Raw genomic sequence first — 17,640 nt, forward strand, 5'->3', positions numbered from 1 at the left:
GTAGCTTGTTTTTGCATAATGGAGTTTCTAAATTAAATCGATAATTGAACATCTATAAATCATCTTTTTCGAAACTCAGGTGCACTTTTCCTATGAAATTGAATCAAATCTATTCTTCGAAGATTTGACGCCTTGGAAAATGATTCTGGTATATGCCCGGTTAAGAAATTGTAAGCCAACGACATGATCAGTGGTCCAAATCATACCATATATGAAGCTTATGACTCTTTATTATTCCCCATAGTACTTGAAATTCTCACTCAAAAAAAAAAAAAAAAAATGTGATTTGAATTTTTTTTTTTTAGTCATCACTTTCTATTTTAAGCTTGAGGTAATTTTAGTTTCATTGCAATATACACAATCAGCCTAAAGTGACCGAGCAAATCATTCACCATAGCAAAAATGAGTATATATGAAATAAAATTTTCATAAATCATTCAAATATCATGTAACAAGTAATAACATAGGTATTTCCACAAAAATGAAAATACATTTTATTTCACACAAAATATCACAGCTAGCGAAACTCAAAGCACAAATTCGATATGGTAGAACATGTATTCAGACTAGCCTTCGGTGTACTCCATTTTAAGTAACCCTGAAAAGAAAAATATCATATCGTCAATAACATGGTTCAAAATAGTATCAAAACCCATTAATGAAAATTGTACAAGTGCCAAAATTTTGATAAAAATTCGAATTTTCAACTCTTTCGAATGAGTGTACGTCGCAAGAATTTAGTAAAATCAATGCGTTTCGCGTCAAATAAGCGTTATAAATGTAAATTATTACTTGGAGCAATCAACAGATGGAGAGATGGGATAAGGCAAGGAGATGCCACATTTCCCTGGGAGAGATTTTGCAAGTTCAGGCTTAAAACTTATGCTCTTTGCAGCAGTCTTAAGGCAGGCACATGCAGCTTGCTTGTCAGCTGTGGATGTAGCACTGGATACAAGACTTGATGCTCCTGCGCAGCAGTCGGAAGGGGGCGATCCGCTGCCGCTTTTTAGGTAGTTAAGACATGGTTTCAGATCTTTGATCACGTCGCTGCACGTAATCGCTGAAGTAGACGGCGCAAGTAAGAGATGGATAGTGAAAAAAGAGATGAGAAGAACTGCCACCGGTGTCGAAGATGCCATAGTTATGTTATAATTAAGGAGATTGGAACGAGGGAAGTAACTTGAAAGGATATATCAGTTGAGTACTGAATTTATAGGGTTTTTCATTTTTGGGGTCACTGGTACAAGAAAAATTATGAGAATATAAAAAATGTTTAATTTACAGATTGAGTGCAAGAAACAGACTAATGTGATTCAAAATTTGATTGCTTAGTGAATTGAATAATGAAAATGTCAAAGTTCAGTGCAATTATAGGGCAACTGTGCTACATAACTTGCAGCATTAGACATAAACCTAAACCTTAACGTTAACCCATTGAATTTTTTTTTCCTTTTTCCTTTAATCGGTAAATATTAATTATTATAGATCAAAACTCGTATACAAGTAAATCGGGCATACCCGTTGATCTTTTTGTTGCTAGGATAACATATCTTCCACTTGCATCCAACATAATTAAGCCTATGTTTGGCAACCATTTTTTTCAAAACTTATTTTCAATAACACATTCTCCCATAAAATAAATTTACGTGTAAATCAAAATTTTTTTTTTCAAATCACACATTCTTAAAAAAAAAATTACTATTTCAGAATACATTTTCTTCCAAAAATGGGGCTCAAACAGGAGCTAATGATGAGAGACATGAGTGACTAAAATAAAACTTTAACGTAAGTTTGGCGACCTAAGACCATTAGATGTGTCATACCCACAAATATATTTTACTTCTGCATTCCCACATCGAGTATATGATTGAGCAAACAAATATATTAAGGGAGACTATTGAAAATCAGACAGACAAGCTTTGAACTTCGATAAGATCTTGTATGACGATTTAGACATTAGTTATGTGGTAACAAGAAAGATATGTAATAAAATTTGTTGATTGTCGCATCTGTCCAATATATCAAATAATATTAGTCCACGTTTGGCTCATATTTATTTATTCACACATTTCAAGATATTTATAAGTAATGGTACTCACTAATCCATCACTCGTTTATCTTTACTTATAATTTAAACTGATTATAAACACTTTCAAAACACGCTCTAATCCATAGCTAGTCGATCAAGAAACTAAAGTAATTTCTTCAGTGTTCCAATGTACTGTCCTGGATTTGATATCTTACCATTCTGCATTTAAATGGATTAACATAATACAATTGATTAGGTAAAGCGTCCGGGCCTACAGTCTTCTAAAATACAAATTGTCCACCTGTTTGACGAAGGTATTGTTACTTGGACTGTCAACCAAAAACTGATTAATAAGAATGATTTCTTGCCGTTTTTATCAAATTCGTGCTGGCTAATATTAAATATTTGGAACAACTGCAATGTTTCTTGATATGAAATGTGTGAAGATGACTGACATTAATGTTATTGTTTACTTCCAAATTTTCAGACTAAAAGTTAGATTTTTAACCAAACCAAACAGAGACTAAGAGCCCGATTGGCATGGCTTTTAAAAAGTTAAAATGAGCTTTTGACACTCAAAAGCTACATTTGGTCCCGTTTGACTAATTTTATGAAATGTTGCTGGTAGTTAGAAGAATTTTTAGAGAAAACTGGTTTATTGTGGTTTCCTTTAAAAGCACTTCTAGAATAGAAGGTGCTTTCAAAAATTAGATTCCAAACATAAATTAAGGTATTTCCTTCAAAAATTCTTCGACATGAAGTTAAAGCAAAAACAAAAGCCATGCCAAACGGGCCCTAAATATGCATCGGACATGACTATAAAATTGGTCTTTAAATACATACAACTAGGGTAACAAGTGATTTGCCATCAGTATAGGCACATTTATGTGGAATAGTTAAGCCGGCAAGCACGACGTTTTCATATATGGAGACTTGTGATTTGGCCTGGGTTCGCTCCCAAGCGCCCAATGTGATCAAGCAAAACGATTATATTAGCTCTCGTTTGAGCCCCATTTTGGAGGGAAAATACATTTTTAAATAGTGTATTGATGAAAAATGTGTGGGTAAAAAATAAGGAAAAGTTTTTAATTTACATTTAATATTATTTTATTAAATAATGTGTGGTTAATAATGCATTTTTTTCAAAGAATGAGACTCAAAGAAAGGCTAAGCGCTAAGTTAACTCTTTTAATAGTCATGTAAACTCCTGTGAGCCATTATTCTGCACGTTAAGGTTAAAAAGCCCTTTACAAGACAACCCATGCCTGGCCCATGTCCTTTATAATCACACTCTCTCACAAAATTTATCATCTTCTAATTCAATCAAGAAGAGGATTCTACAAATATATCAAGATACTTGTAATTAAAAATGCATTTTTCTTTTTTCCAAATCAATGCTTGACAAGAATATGAAAGATGAACATCAGAAGAGCTACAATGAAACCTCTTGTTAATGTAAAGAAAAACAAATCGACAAGTAAACAAGCAATTAGCTAAACAAATTAATGAACCGTGTTACACATGCCTGGATTCTTCACACACCAAAGTGGCTGAATTGGTTCAGCATATATTCCTCTTGTTACCCTTCTATATCTCCACTCATTCAACCTATCTGTAGCCTCTGCATATCTGCTCTTTCCCGTTTCATCTCGATTTCCTGACCATAACGCTTCGGCCATTGCCGAAGCTCTCGGCCAGATTCGTGGATCCATAACGGTCGAATCAGCTTGCTCGGACCACAAAGCAACCTCCCCTCCTAACACCAGCTTAGATTCTGCCTCATTTAGTCCATATGTTATGTCATAGTTATAGATAGTTTGCCATGTTTTAAACGGTCCACACCATGAATCGCCGTCGCCTTGAGGAGTACCAGGTGGCTGATTATATTTACTGTTATTTCCAACGAAATCTCCATGCCCACAGTCCAAGTAATAGAAATCCGAGGACGAGACAATAACACGGTAACCGGAGTCGACGATCTTTTTTGTGTTGTTCGGTCCATTGTTCCATGTCTGTAGGATAACATTCTCTGGGGGAAGCAAAGAAGGGGAAACCTTTATTTCAGCATCCAACAGAACATCCTCCCAGAATACTACTGTACGGTTCAGGGATGTGATGTACGGTAAGGTTGTATTAACAAATATTTCAAGGATCTGACTGAGGGTTCCATTTTTCGAAAGGAAATTTTGAATCGAAGGGTCGACTTTCCAGCAATTTGGAACGACTTCATCGGCTCCTGCATGATATAACTCATCTGGAAACATCGTAGCAACATCATGGACAACATTCTTGACTACTTGATAGGTCTTAGGATGTAAAGGATTCAGTTGGCCGGTTCCTGGTTCGGCTGCGAGCCGGTTGGGCCAATCAGATTCAGCAGGCCACCAGAACATGTTAGCACAAGTGACAATCTCAGGGTAAGCTTCAGCCCATGATCCAGTATGTGCTGCAATAGGCAAATCAAAGCTTAGTGATTTGCGATGGAACCAGTCGCTACAATGAACAAAATTTAAGCTCTCCTTAAAAGGCGACTTGTAACATTATTAACATGAAACAATTGAAATTCGATTACTTAAGTACTACATGTTTGTACATTAATTCATCGCGCGAAAGAACTACACGAACCAATATCATTGACGGATCTCGTAAATCTTCAATTAAGATTTATTTTTATAAATTCGATATTTGATTTTAAAGAATTATATATAATTAATACTTAGTTGAAACAAAACAGAAAAAAAATGAGAAATCTTTTATTTTTTAAAGAACATTTTTTGTGTTTCTTTCTTAGAAATTTCTCAGGTTTCAATATTGAGAAACAAAATGAATCTTTGAAGAAAAAAATGTTAATGGAAACTCACCAGGCATGTCAATCTCCGGCACCACCCTAACCCCATATTCCATCCCAAACTCCACCACATTTCTCACATCCGCTGCTGTGTACTTCATACTTTCACCGTAGGCTCCTTTCCGGGCTAGCTCCGGCTCCGACGGCAAGACTACTGGGAAAGAATGCGAATCCGTAATATGCCAATGGAAAACATTCAATTTATTCATAGACATGGCCTTTACAAGCCTCAGCAAATCCTTCACCCCATAATAATTTCTCGACGTGTCGAGCATGATTCCCCGGTGCATAAAAAGTGGTACGTCGGAAATGTACAACCCGCACGCCACACTCGATGGGCTAGAGTAAACGAGCTGGGAAAACGTTTCTAGGCCTCGCATTGCGCCCCATTCAGTTTGCGCCGTTAGAATCGCGTTTTCACCGGAGGAAGGGACGGCAAGGGAGTAGGATTCATTAACTCCGTGAGTCAACGGAGAGTTGACGTCAGCGACGGTGATAACTAGGGCGGTTAGAGGCGGAGCTGACTTAAGGTTTAGGGGTGGGTTGACGAGGGGAAGGTGGTGCTCCATCAGTACTTGGCGGAGGTAACGGTCGACAGCGGGGGTTAGGTAACGGTGTTCGGGGGCGGAGATCGTGAAGTTTCCGGCGAGTAAGATTGCTTGTGGATTGGGCCAAAAGAAAGTTGTGGGCTTGGGCCAGACATTGATTGGATATTCAACGGCTGAGATCTGAGGGATGTTAGAGCATAGGATTATTGTGAAGAAAGAAAAGAAAGAAAATGAAGGTTTTCTATAATCCATTGTTGAGTTTTATGGATTTTGATCAATCTTGGAGTCCTAGGAAAGTGCATTTATATGTTCTTTTCTCCTCTTCTTTCTTTGTCATGTTGTTTTATAACCAATTGTATGATATATTATGTTTTATTGAGTAGTGTTTTAAAATACTGCAAACTATATTTATTTTTTATTTGAAACATTGTCAATCGAACTTATCAAGAACGACATTAGTTCATTATAAGGGTAGCATAGAAATATCAGAATATTTTTTTGGATATGAGAAGATGGGACTAAAGATTTGTAGAATTTGTTTGTTTATGCTTTGGAGTCTTGGGATTGTCCATGGAATTTCAAGAATTGAAAATTGTTGAATTGCTGCCTCTTGAGCTCATGGCCCTTTTTAAACCATGAGGTCAAATCTACAATAATAATAAAAATATATCATTAAATTTTTATTTTTTTAAAAGAACAAAAACATTTGGATTTATTCATTTTTTAGTTTTTTTCCTTTTTAAATTTGGGTTTTTTTTATTCCACTCATTTTCATTGATTAAGACTAAGAATAGACATGGCCGGCAGCTTCAAGAGAAGCCCCTCTATTAGCCTCCCAATTGTCATCTACTAAAGAATCTTGATTTTCTTGGAGTTGTTTACAATGACATTTGACTTAGGAAAATCAGATTCTTGTAATAAGTTGTTGTCAATTGGATGTGTCAAAAAAGGGCAGTTTGTGCACCAAAAATAAGCACTAGGCTTCCATTTGTAGAAAGAATAATAATGTCCTCTAGTAGGTTAACATATTAAATCCTAGAAGAGTAAATAATTTTCTTTGAATGGATGAATTAATAGCAATAATACCCGTTTAAAGCCTGCGGTAGTTGGAATGCAATATTTATGTTGGAAGCTAGATGTCTTATGGAGGCAAAGTTATAGTGTCGTTCCTCTGACAGTCCTGTTCCCACGTCGTAAGGGGAGATCCACATGAAGGAGAACCATTTTCCGAATGTCCAGTCCAAATGTGTATAAGTTTTGATCGCATCTGAATTTATTCGGATGGCGAACTGGAGGAAAGGCCACCATTCCTTAGAATTATTTAGACGAAACTCGGACACCTGAGTCACCAAAACAAAATAATAATCAAACCCGTTTAAAGTATGGGAAGACACGAAAATTGTGAAAACGTGACATGAAAATTAAGACAATTAGTTTTAAGACTGAAGTATCAAATATGGTGTGAGGGTTAAGTCTTAAATAATGCAAATAACGCCAGTGCAAATTCGTTATGCTTATAGTGATTTTCCAACATCCATTCCTTCCGTTACCTCTCAATTTGGATTGAACACATGGTTTGCAAATTATTAGGTAATTAGGGTTTTCAAATGGGGGTTGAAATGAGAGGTAGGTTAATTAAATACAATATTATAATATTTATAATTTTAATTAGGTGCAATTATTTTTCCAAAAACTGAAGAAACAAAATATTCTGTTACAGTTTTTAAAATAACAAATATATGGCCTAATTATCTCTACATATTTTCAATTAATATTTGATACCAACGGCCAAAAGTAATTCATTCCGACGGTCTAAAAGTATGGCAGTAATTGATTTTTTTTTCTTTCTGTTTCCAAAATTTTCAGAATATTATTAGTTTACAGCTCATTTTTGACATATTACAAATCTACTATTCATTATTTTTATAATCAAAATTATTACACGCAATGAGCAGATAAAAGGAAATATTGGTAATGAGAAAAGTGACCTACTAGCAAGGTCGATCCTGAGATTTTGGGGGCCTTATACCAATTTCAAATATGAGATTATATATATATATATATATATATATATAAAATAATAATTTTTTGGGGGGCCCTCATTGAAGTGAGACTTTAGGTGATCGCCTACCCCATATATAGTCAAGGCCGGCATTGCCTACTACGATAATGGGAAGGATGTATTTCAAGAGGATGTCAAAAGGTTTCCGAGGATGTTATATTGAATGTATTTTCCATCATGACTTTGGGAATTCCTTTAGTTTGGTAAGGGAATTTTGGGAATTGTTTTCCATTTCCATTTTAGGACGAAGGACATGTGGTGGCGGGTTACAGTGAGGAGTGGGTGGGGTTTGTATTTTGTAATGGTGGTTGTTGTGAGATTTTTAATGTATTTTTTCATTTCCATGTTGCGTGATTCGTTCGATTCCTCGAGCTTACTTTTGTAGTTGTAGGTGATGGTAAGAGTGGATGGCGTTGATAGTGGTAGTGACGATGTTGGAAGATACAAGCAGGGTGAGTGTAACACGGTTTGTTACATAGTTGGGATGTGCATCTTCAAAAGAAATGAAAAAAATATATATTTGACCATTGAAGGTCAAAAAATAACAATCAGGGATGGATTCAGATTTGAATTCAAGATCGGGTTAAAAAAATTTCAAACTGGACTAATACGCGAAAAAAAAAATTTACTCATTAAAAATCTATTTTTACAAAAAAAAAAAGAAGAAGAGGAAAATTACCCTAAAAAAAATTTAATTGGACCAGGTGAGGGCGGACTATAGCCCAGCGAGTACTCCCCTTAAATCCGTCCCTGATAACAATCTATGAAGTTATTGTGATTAATTAATTATGCGCGTGAGCACACATACACACATCAATGTAATATAGAATAAGTGGATGAATTAATCTTGGTGACATAACTTGGAGGTAACTTACAGATTGTTTAAGTGATTTCAAGATTTGAAGTCAAACATCAATTTGTTTAACTATGTAATTGTTTATGTTTGTTAAGTATTAGTTTGATTCGGAACAAACAAATGTTCAAGTTTGAAATTATTTGACATGTAATTTCTCACTTATTTAGAACATCAAAAGTGAATATTTTGGAATTTAATTGAATAATATACTATTTAATTTGTTAAATATCGATTGTTGTAGGTTATATTGAAGTTAGGATGGGATTTGATCAAAAGAAACAATGATTCACCAAAAATCGGTGAAAAATAATGCTTTTCAAAGTTCAGGGACCAAATTGCAAACACTCAATAATTTATTCGAACTACATGTCGAAGTATAAAGAATATGGAGAGTTATTTGGACGTGATTTTAAGTCAAACGAACTGAACAACAAATCAAAATCAAAGACTAAAGTGCACATCATCCAAGATGCAGGTGGCGCATGAAACTACCACAACCTTGCATGCGCAAGGGTCTGTTTTACAGAACCTGAAAAGCTCATAGGCATGAGCCTTGACGTGAAGAGGGCACACATTGTTACCATCACGCCAGATGATCCAGTTTTCTTTTTTGGTTGAAACTTTGGGCACACTTCTTGATTTAATTTCGACCTTTAGCAAGACATAAGGTACCTCTCATACCATGATATTCGTTAAATCTTACAAGAAAATAGACGTAATTCATCATTCTTTTGGGCAAATTAAGAGGCACAACACAAAATTTCAATTCATTGAATATACAATCTTGGTGTTTAGGCAAAGAGGAGAAAGGCATAACTGGAGGCTAATTAAGAAACCATGGAATAGATTCAAGATTTTAACATTTATCCTCTTCTTCTTCATTAATAAAAAATCCTGATGATGTTTTATAAAATTAAGATGATTTCTTGTGATTTTGTATGTTAGGCTAGACTCCAAATGACCAAGACATAGATGAATCATAGTTATGAAATTTTAATACGATTTCAATATTTTGACTACTAAGATGTATTAATTTTTGGTTAGTTGTTATTGTGTTTAATGATTTTCAATTATTTGATCACTAATTGAATTGATACACGAATTTTATTGTTATCAAAAGAGACAATATGATAGATATCACATTATAGCAATTGTTATGAGGTCCGATGGAGAACAATGATATATTCATATACTTTGCATGATTTTTATAGATGTTCTAGCGTTTTAATGCATATTTTTATGTTCGCATCTTCACATAGATATAGAAAGGTCACGTGAGAGAGATTATTAAATAATTTAAGTACATTAATCAATGAGAATATGTATCGTCATGATATTGAATTGCATTAAAATGGATAATTAATTGAGATTCGAAATCTTAATAATCATTCCACATAATCTTACAAAAATCTTCATAATTTGCTCATTAAAATACTTAGTTTAATTAGATAAATTAGTATAGAATCGATAATCAAAATTTGATTATTCGATTAGAGTTAGAATTGAGGGTCCGTTTCATTGCAATAATGAAATTTGGGTGGAAATAAAATAAATTCTAGAGAATTGTCAATTAAATGTGTTTGATTGTTATAATTTTTTACTTGAAAAATGTTGAAATTTTGAATCTTTTAGTATTCGTTTGACTTTGTTTTAAATGAAAATTATCAATTAAAGGGATAAAATATGTTACAATAGTGAATAGAATTTGTTTCCATTGCCAAAAAAATAAAAAAACTTGGAAAACCATTTTCCTACCTAATCCATAAGAATTGCAATTCCTCAAAATGATGGAAAACTTGGTCACGTGATGCTGAAGTTAGAAAACCAATTGCCTAGAAAAATTTATCAATCAAACACTTAAAAAAGTCGAAAGTGGAAATTTTTTTCCATTTTCCATGAAAAATTCATCCAATCAAACAGTGCCTAATTGACTCTAAATTAGGTTCATAGTCCTCGTAGAAATTATATTTTAGTCATCACTTTATTATTTATTCACAATATCGTGTGATTTTGTATGATGAAATTCCATTTGCAAATATCTGACAAATATTTGTCAAAAGTTAATGGCCACTACCTGGTTGGGCAGGTAGATGGTTCAGTAGATGAACTAGACACGTTTTGGTAATCAAACCTGGCTGAGTGTAGGAAAGGACAAGTACTTAAATTTGTTTGTTGCAACTCATTAATTTGAGTAACTTGGTAACTGTTTGGTTGTCGGAAATTTAGAAAATATTATTGAAATATGAGCAAATAGTAGCACCTAGTTTGATCTAATGAATATTGACAATAAAAGTCTTTAGTGAATAACTATCCATAAAATCACAAATATTTTAGAAGGCATAAGGTATGACAAAGCATGAATATCTAAAAGGTAGTGCAAACTCTATACAGACACTTGAAATAGTATAACGCTCGAGGGTTAACCTTACATGAAAACCGTAAATTTCAGACAAGTTATATGAAAATTAATGGAAAGAAATTGCTGAAATAATTAAATTTAATAAATTGGTGCAACTGCTAAAATAATGCCTCACCCTCTCTACTTGCCCTTTCTGTCTATTGATTTTGGAGTTATCAAGCATTAATTTATAATACAGATGCAACAACTAAGCCAACAACCTAATATAAAACCAAATTAATGTTGAAGTTACGTCTATATGTATATATATTTTTATGATATCACTCATTTTCATTGGTTCCTACAAAATACATTTTTTCCCCTTTTGTTAGATTAAACGGCACGCACGCTTTTGAATTTATGTGTTTTATTTTAAAGATTTCAACATCAAATGACGTTTTAATAACAGCAGCTCTTCAGCATACTATTTAATAACGTTGATTTCTCTTTGGTTTTCTGGGTTTGTTATCTAAAGAGAATACATAAGGATGCAGATGATGACTGAAATGGCTTTTGCAGCTAAACGCAAGGCGGAAAGGTCAGTCAAATAGGTTTATGGTATGTTTTATATTTGAATTAAGCTTTTTGTACGGATGAAATGTATAGAAACATTACAGATGATGAGGAGTGATACTGCATTGATTAATTTTACTTTGTTTTTTGTCCGACATTCAATGAAGTCGTGTCAAATAACACTTTGTCAAATATTTCCGTACATGCAGCATTTCTGTTTATGTTTTGGTTCGTCTTGTCTAATTCAACTTACCATACTTGTCTTTTAAGGTTTTAAATTTTTCTATTTGTTGTTTTAGGTAATTCAACTTGTTCTCTTATAGCAATCTTACCATATAAGTAAATGAGAATGTTTTAGGATAAAGCTACTTTGCCAGAAGAATTTAACAGAAAGTTTGACATAATTTCATGTGCTAGTAGATGATTGGATGGAAAAGCTGACTGTATTTTAAATTGACCAATAATAGAATATCACTTGGCATTATGTCAAACTTTATGTCAACTTTGATGTTCATGTAACATGATTGAATATTTTATCACTTTCATTTCGTCCACAATTTTCGCCTTCCAAGAATTCTCCAATCCAGCTACCCAGTTACAATATCACTAACTTGAATTTCATTAAATAACTCAAATGTTTAGGGATTTCATTAAATTTTATTATATAACTCCAGCTTGCTTCCAAAATTAACTCATATGTTTAGTGATTTCATAAAATTTATTTTTATATCAAAGTCTACCAAGAATTTGATTCTTAACATAACCATAACAGGCCAAATATGTTTAGTGATTTTAGTTGATAAGTTTACTATCGTCACAAAATTGTTCTGTCAAAAGAAAACTAAATTAGTAAATACCGAGTCAAAAGCTTAATTATTGAAGGCAGCCTTTACCAAATCAGACCGATCAATTTTTCTGAAAGACCAACTTATTCGTACAATTTATTTATTGGATAACACTACGTTTACATCTTAAGGTGTACACAAGAGTTTACACCTCCTTTCATGAAGGGGGCCCACACACACAAGTTACTGTGTATGGGCCTCGCCCCAAGTAAAGGGATGTAAACTCGTGTGTATATCGTTATGTACATGTAATATCACTCTTAGGGTTCGTTTGATTACAAAAATGAAATTGAATTGAAAACGAATTTCAGGGAATTGAATTGTTTAGAAATTGTTTTCTCGGGAATTGTAAATTATTGTGTTTGATTGGTATAATTTTCCACGTGAAAAATGTTGAAATAAAAGTGTTTTTAGTGTTCGTTTGACTTTGTTTTATATGAAAATTGTTAATTAAAGGGATATAATTTACTGGTATTGGGAATGGAATTTGTTTCTATTGAAAAAAATTAAAAATAAATAAATAAATAAATAAAAATTCAAGAAAATCATCTATCTTTTTGGTGTTTGTTTGACTTTGTTTTACATAGAAATTGTCAATTAAAGAAAATTTTTTATTTAATATTATTATTATTATTATTATTTTTTACAATAACTCTTAGAATTTGTTTCCATTTAAAAAAAAAAAAAAAGGAAAAAAAAGATGGAATTTGAAAAACCACCATACCCCATGGGAATTCACTTTCCCTAAAAAGTTGGAATTGGCACCCGTGTGAGCACTATTCATGGAAAATAATTGCCTGGGAAAAATGGTGTATCAAACACCCAAAAAAGTGGGAAATGGAACCCACGGAAAATATATTGTATCAAACGGTGCCTTATTTACTAGATTGTTTATAGTCAAATTGGTCAACAACAGTATAAACCAATCGATTTTTTGCTAAAAAAGTGGTGAATTAGTTTTTTCAAAACTATGTGTCATTATATAATAAAATACAAACAAAAAATTTAAAAAGATATCTACAATATCTCCATTCGAAAGGGGCAATATATCATGAAAAATAAAAAAGAACAATAAATCCATTATTTTTTAATAAAGTAAATTCATTTAATACTTCCATTTTTTTTCAACAAATAAAAAACACATACAAAAGACTGTAAAAAATTCAAACAATTTTCCCAATGCTTCAACAAATAAATATCGACTCACATATTAAACCAATGATCTAGGGACTCGATCACTTGGTAGGATCAATGTTCAAGTCGTATATGATACTTTGTTGTTGAACGGCATTGCAAAATCATAATTCGTCACGTTATTGGCTATATGAGTATAATAAATTAAATTCTCATTTTGACAAATTGATAAATGATATAGCTTAGAGGATTAGAGCACGTAGTTACGAATTATGATATCGGGGTTTCCAATCCCTCCTTGCCCACAACTAGCCCAAAAGGGAAGTACCTTTACCTTTGGGGTAGGAAAATCATGATCGAGATAGCGTATCAAAAGCTATGGAACTTGAGTGTGGGTCGTGGGAATGGATTTTTTCTTTTTATTTATAAAAAAGGAATAGTAATAGAAATAGTGTGTCCTATGAAATGTATAAATAATAATCAATAGTAGGTCTATTTGAAATAAATATCTAATTTTGAATGAATTTATAAATTTATTCTAAACGGAGTGTAAATAAGCGTGCAAAAATGTATCTTTTGGTAGAATAAAAAGTGGTCAAAAGCTGCAAAGAAGCAATGCATGATAGGGCAATCTCTTAAACCAATGATAATTTCAATTTGTATGAGATTTTTATTATTTCTATACATACGTTTTTATAAAGTATAAATAATACTAATGTTGGTTTAGGCCTGCACATTATTGCTTGTTGTGTTGTTATTTTATTACACATTTTGAAAGATACGATGATTTTTTTCTTAGAACAGGGAGGGCGGCAATGACAAAGATTTGTCTTGGATTTTATATGTCGAGCTTTGTATTTGTTTGTGTTAGTCGAAGAATAATTTATTTGAGTTAACTGACTTAATAAAGCAAGTTTGTTTTCTTTGTTACCTGTTTGTGGGACAATATTCTCATTTCTCACAGACCTCTAATGGAGTACTCTCAAGGAGGTTCCGAAGTAAGACGACTTCACATCGTCTACTTCCTCAGTAGAAATGGCCATAACGAACACCCTCATCTCATTCGAGTCCATCATCTCTCAAGAAATGGTGTACGCTTGCGAGGTTCGTGTGTGTATGTATATAGTTATGTTAAAGGCGAGCCGGTTATTTTTTTTTTATTGGAACGATACATAGAAAAAATTCATCATTATTATTATTTTTTACCTTAAAGAATAAATGGGCTTCTTCCTACACCCCTGGTGTATTCAATCTTCGAGTAGCAAGAAGTTTACGCGCAAAATCTAATAACTAACTGTTTCTAGTCTTGATCGAGTAACTTTTGCATTGACAATTTTGAAAAATGTAGATGTTAAGAGATGGTTGGCAGAATTACGAGGAAAGGACATGCCTGAATCCTTTGCTTGGTCATATAAGAGGTATGTAAATTAAATTAATGAAAATTTTCTTGTATATTTACAGTACAAGTCATTGTGTATGACAATTTTTTGGTGCAGGAGGTACAAGACAAGTCATGTTTGGCAAGATTTGCTAGATGATGATCTAATTACTCCTATCTCGGATAATGAATACATTCTCAAGGGATCAGAGATTATTCCTACTACTTTTGATAAAGGTAAGTATCATCGAATTTTCGATTTAGTTTAAAGATCATCAAATGTATGTTTATTATCGATTCCTAAGAACCATCGAAAAGGTCTAATGGATGCATGAAAGTGACGAAGTGGCATTGACTACGTACCAATGGAATTTTATTTTCATTTCTTTTTAATCACAGAGATTTCATATGCTGAAAAGAAAGTTCCCATGCAAAACAAACCATCGGTTGAAGAAGAAGCTGAAGAGAAGAAACTCTTAGAAATTCAAACACAATCGGAAACATCGATTCCATCACTTGAAGAACAAGCTGAAGAGAAGAAACCCTTGGAAATTCAAACACAATCGGAAACATCAATCGATGTTTCCACAGAAGAATTCACAATATTTGGTTCAGAGACATCTACATTGACAGATAATTCAGGGAAACTTGAAGTAGAGGAGAAGCATTCAAATACAGTAAGTGAACAAGATAGATCAATTCAAATGGAAAAGAATAGGAAAAATAAAGTGAAAATCGAAAAAATTGATTCACCGGCTGCTTCATCATTGAAATCATCTGAATCTTGTTACACAAAGAGTGTGAGCCATTCAAGAGGTGGATCCCATAAATTTCGTAATTTGATCACTTGTCGTACTTTAGATACTAATGATTCAGCTGTCGTGATGATCAATAGTAAGAATAGAATATGCAAAGGAGAGAAACTTGGAGGGTCTCAGAGGATGTTTAAAAGTACATGGAACCAACAACCATGGAATACTGGCAGGTAATGTTCGAGTTTCTATCAATATTGGAAGTATTAAAATTGGGTTTTCATCTTAAAATGTTAATATTAAAAGGAGTTGCCCAAACTCGTATGAATTGGTGCATATTTTTTTTTTATCTTTATTCGATGTGAGATTTTATCCCTTAACATATCATTGTAAAATGATGGCTTGTTTGAGCAGATCAATCTTGAAATTCGCATACTCATTTTTTTGGGTCTTAAATGGATCAAGTTGCTCATTTGAGCTTAATAGACTTTAATACCATATAAATACTTGAGTTTTCATTTTAAAAGGTCAATTTTATTAACAGGAGTAGCCCAAGTCCTGGTTTATGTTTTTCATTTTTATTCGATGTGAAATTTTATCCCTTAACAAAATACGCCTTGAAGAGGACTCAAACCTCCACGCTCTTTAACTGGACTAATTTTTGTAATCAATACCATTTTAACTTTTCCTTTTGCTGTATTTTTTTTCTTCTTGATATTCAATGTGAAACTTTGTCAAATCTTAGATGTAAACTTTATTATCTTTTCCCTGGATTTTCAAAGTAGTTCCGGAATTGGTAGCAGGAAGAGCTGTGATGGGGTGAAGGATTCAAAGAAGAACAACGGTGAATTCATTAACCAAAGAACGACAGGCAATGCTTACAAACCCGTCAACAGCCCAAATTGCCCGTAAGTTGCTCGACACTTCCCACTCTTCTTTACTTAATTCTTGATACTTCGTCATAACCATCATATATAAGGTTCGTTCCAGTTTAAAAAAATGGAAGAAAATGATTGCCGTAATAGGAAAAAGAGGGACTCTAATAACACTCTCACTAACTATAAAACCAGTATTTTGAATATCATAACTTTCATCAATATCTCCGCGCATATGCAGCAATTCTTCTCTTATTTGCATTATATTTTAAGAAATTAGAGGAATCCAAGAGTAAAAATTTACTATTTTTATTTTTTTTATTCATTTTGAATTGTAATTTTTTGGGGAATGTATACTTAAAAAGTGGAAGAAAATTTTGAATTTACGTGCAAAATATTTTATTGCATGAATCTTTAATTAAAAAAGAGTATAAGAAATAAATTATTTTGCTTTAAAGGGAGTCAAACAAGGGTTGTATGATTGAAAATGAGTATGAAAAATAAAGAATTTTAAAATTAAAAAAAAATGTAAAATAGGAGTTTAATTGACTATGCCTTTATTTGGAATAATTTATAAATAGATAGAATGAGTCGTGAATAATATCTATAGTTAGTCAATTTATAAATGATTTATAAAGTTGACAAAGGAGGGCTATTTAATTGGGATGCAGGCAATGCGGGAAGCAATTCAAGCCAGATAAACTGCCTGCACATATGAAATCCTGCAAAGCAATCAAAGCCACATCACGAAGATCAATTCAGATTTTGCCTTCAACGTAATAAATTATTTATTAAAACATAAAAATAGTCTATTTGATTCCATAATAATGTTGTATGATTTAATTCATTTAACTAATAGAGTGTTAAGCTCCTAACTTTTTATTGGTGTGCACAAACACACATATACATGCATATACATATATACACACACATATTGGGAAAAGTGTTCAATGGAAAGAGGTAAATTATTAGTATGTGACATCCAAATTTCCTAATAAGACCTCTTCTTAAAAATTATGTGAAGAAGTTTCACTTTTGTTAAAGTCTCGATGGATCCTTATCCCCTTCTTTTTATGTCTTTTTACCGTTGAAAATTTGAAATTGAATTCAACGTTCTTCGACCTTTCATTCTCGTAACACATTCTCTATATTAGGCAACCTTCTTCACCCACCATGTGTTGTTTATGTACATATAAGTTTACATTCAATTTGGACTCGTTGTTGTACTCGCTTTTTTCTATTTTCACTCGTTCGCCCCATCTGAAATTTACTGGGGAGCTCTCAACGGCTGCTTCCATGGTTTTGAATGAGAATGTGGAGGACCGGTGAAATCCTCTTTTTTAATAAGATTACAATATAGTTTTGACCCCTAAAATAGTTCCTTTAAATTAAAGAAATAGTG

The 17,640-nt window shown here is 32.9% G+C and overlaps 3 protein-coding genes across 4 annotated transcripts; 1 reads left to right on the top strand and 2 right to left on the bottom strand.

Moving 5' to 3' along the window:
- Window positions 1-418: 418 nt before the first annotated feature.
- LOC111386894 (non-specific lipid-transfer protein 1-like) lies at window positions 419-1,191 on the bottom strand. The gene is made up of 2 exons (XM_023011396.1): window positions 793-1,191; window positions 419-598 (listed from the first exon to the last, which is right to left on the bottom strand). The coding sequence occupies exons 1-2, from the start codon at window positions 1,137-1,139 to the stop codon at window positions 589-591; spliced, it is 357 nt and encodes a 118-aa protein (XP_022867164.1). The 5' UTR covers window positions 1,140-1,191; the 3' UTR covers window positions 419-588.
- A 2,229-nt stretch (window positions 1,192-3,420) lies between these two features.
- LOC111391606 (beta-hexosaminidase 2-like) lies at window positions 3,421-5,703 on the bottom strand. The gene is made up of 2 exons (XM_023016857.1): window positions 4,891-5,703; window positions 3,421-4,475 (listed from the first exon to the last, which is right to left on the bottom strand). The coding sequence occupies exons 1-2, from the start codon at window positions 5,675-5,677 to the stop codon at window positions 3,532-3,534; spliced, it is 1,731 nt and encodes a 576-aa protein (XP_022872625.1). The 5' UTR covers window positions 5,678-5,703; the 3' UTR covers window positions 3,421-3,531.
- A 5,356-nt stretch (window positions 5,704-11,059) lies between these two features.
- LOC111386902 (protein UPSTREAM OF FLC-like) lies at window positions 11,060-17,384 on the top strand. Of its 2 annotated transcripts, none has more exons than XM_023011406.1 (7): window positions 11,060-11,279; window positions 14,198-14,337; window positions 14,582-14,651; window positions 14,730-14,848; window positions 15,011-15,596; window positions 16,167-16,271; window positions 16,910-17,384. In XM_023011406.1, the coding sequence occupies exons 1-7, from the start codon at window positions 11,230-11,232 to the stop codon at window positions 17,016-17,018; spliced, it is 1,179 nt and encodes a 392-aa protein (XP_022867174.1). In that variant the 5' UTR covers window positions 11,060-11,229; the 3' UTR covers window positions 17,019-17,384. The 2 variants fall into 2 exon arrangements, with proteins under 2 accessions (XP_022867174.1, XP_022867177.1); XM_023011409.1 differs by having other exon boundaries at window positions 11,223-11,299.
- The last annotated feature ends 256 nt before the right edge of the window (window positions 17,385-17,640 follow it).

This window comes from Olea europaea, chromosome 3 (assembly GCF_002742605.1).
Source record: "Olea europaea var. sylvestris chromosome 3, O_europaea_v1, whole genome shotgun sequence".
Classification (NCBI taxonomy): domain Eukaryota; kingdom Viridiplantae; phylum Streptophyta; class Magnoliopsida; order Lamiales; family Oleaceae; genus Olea; species Olea europaea.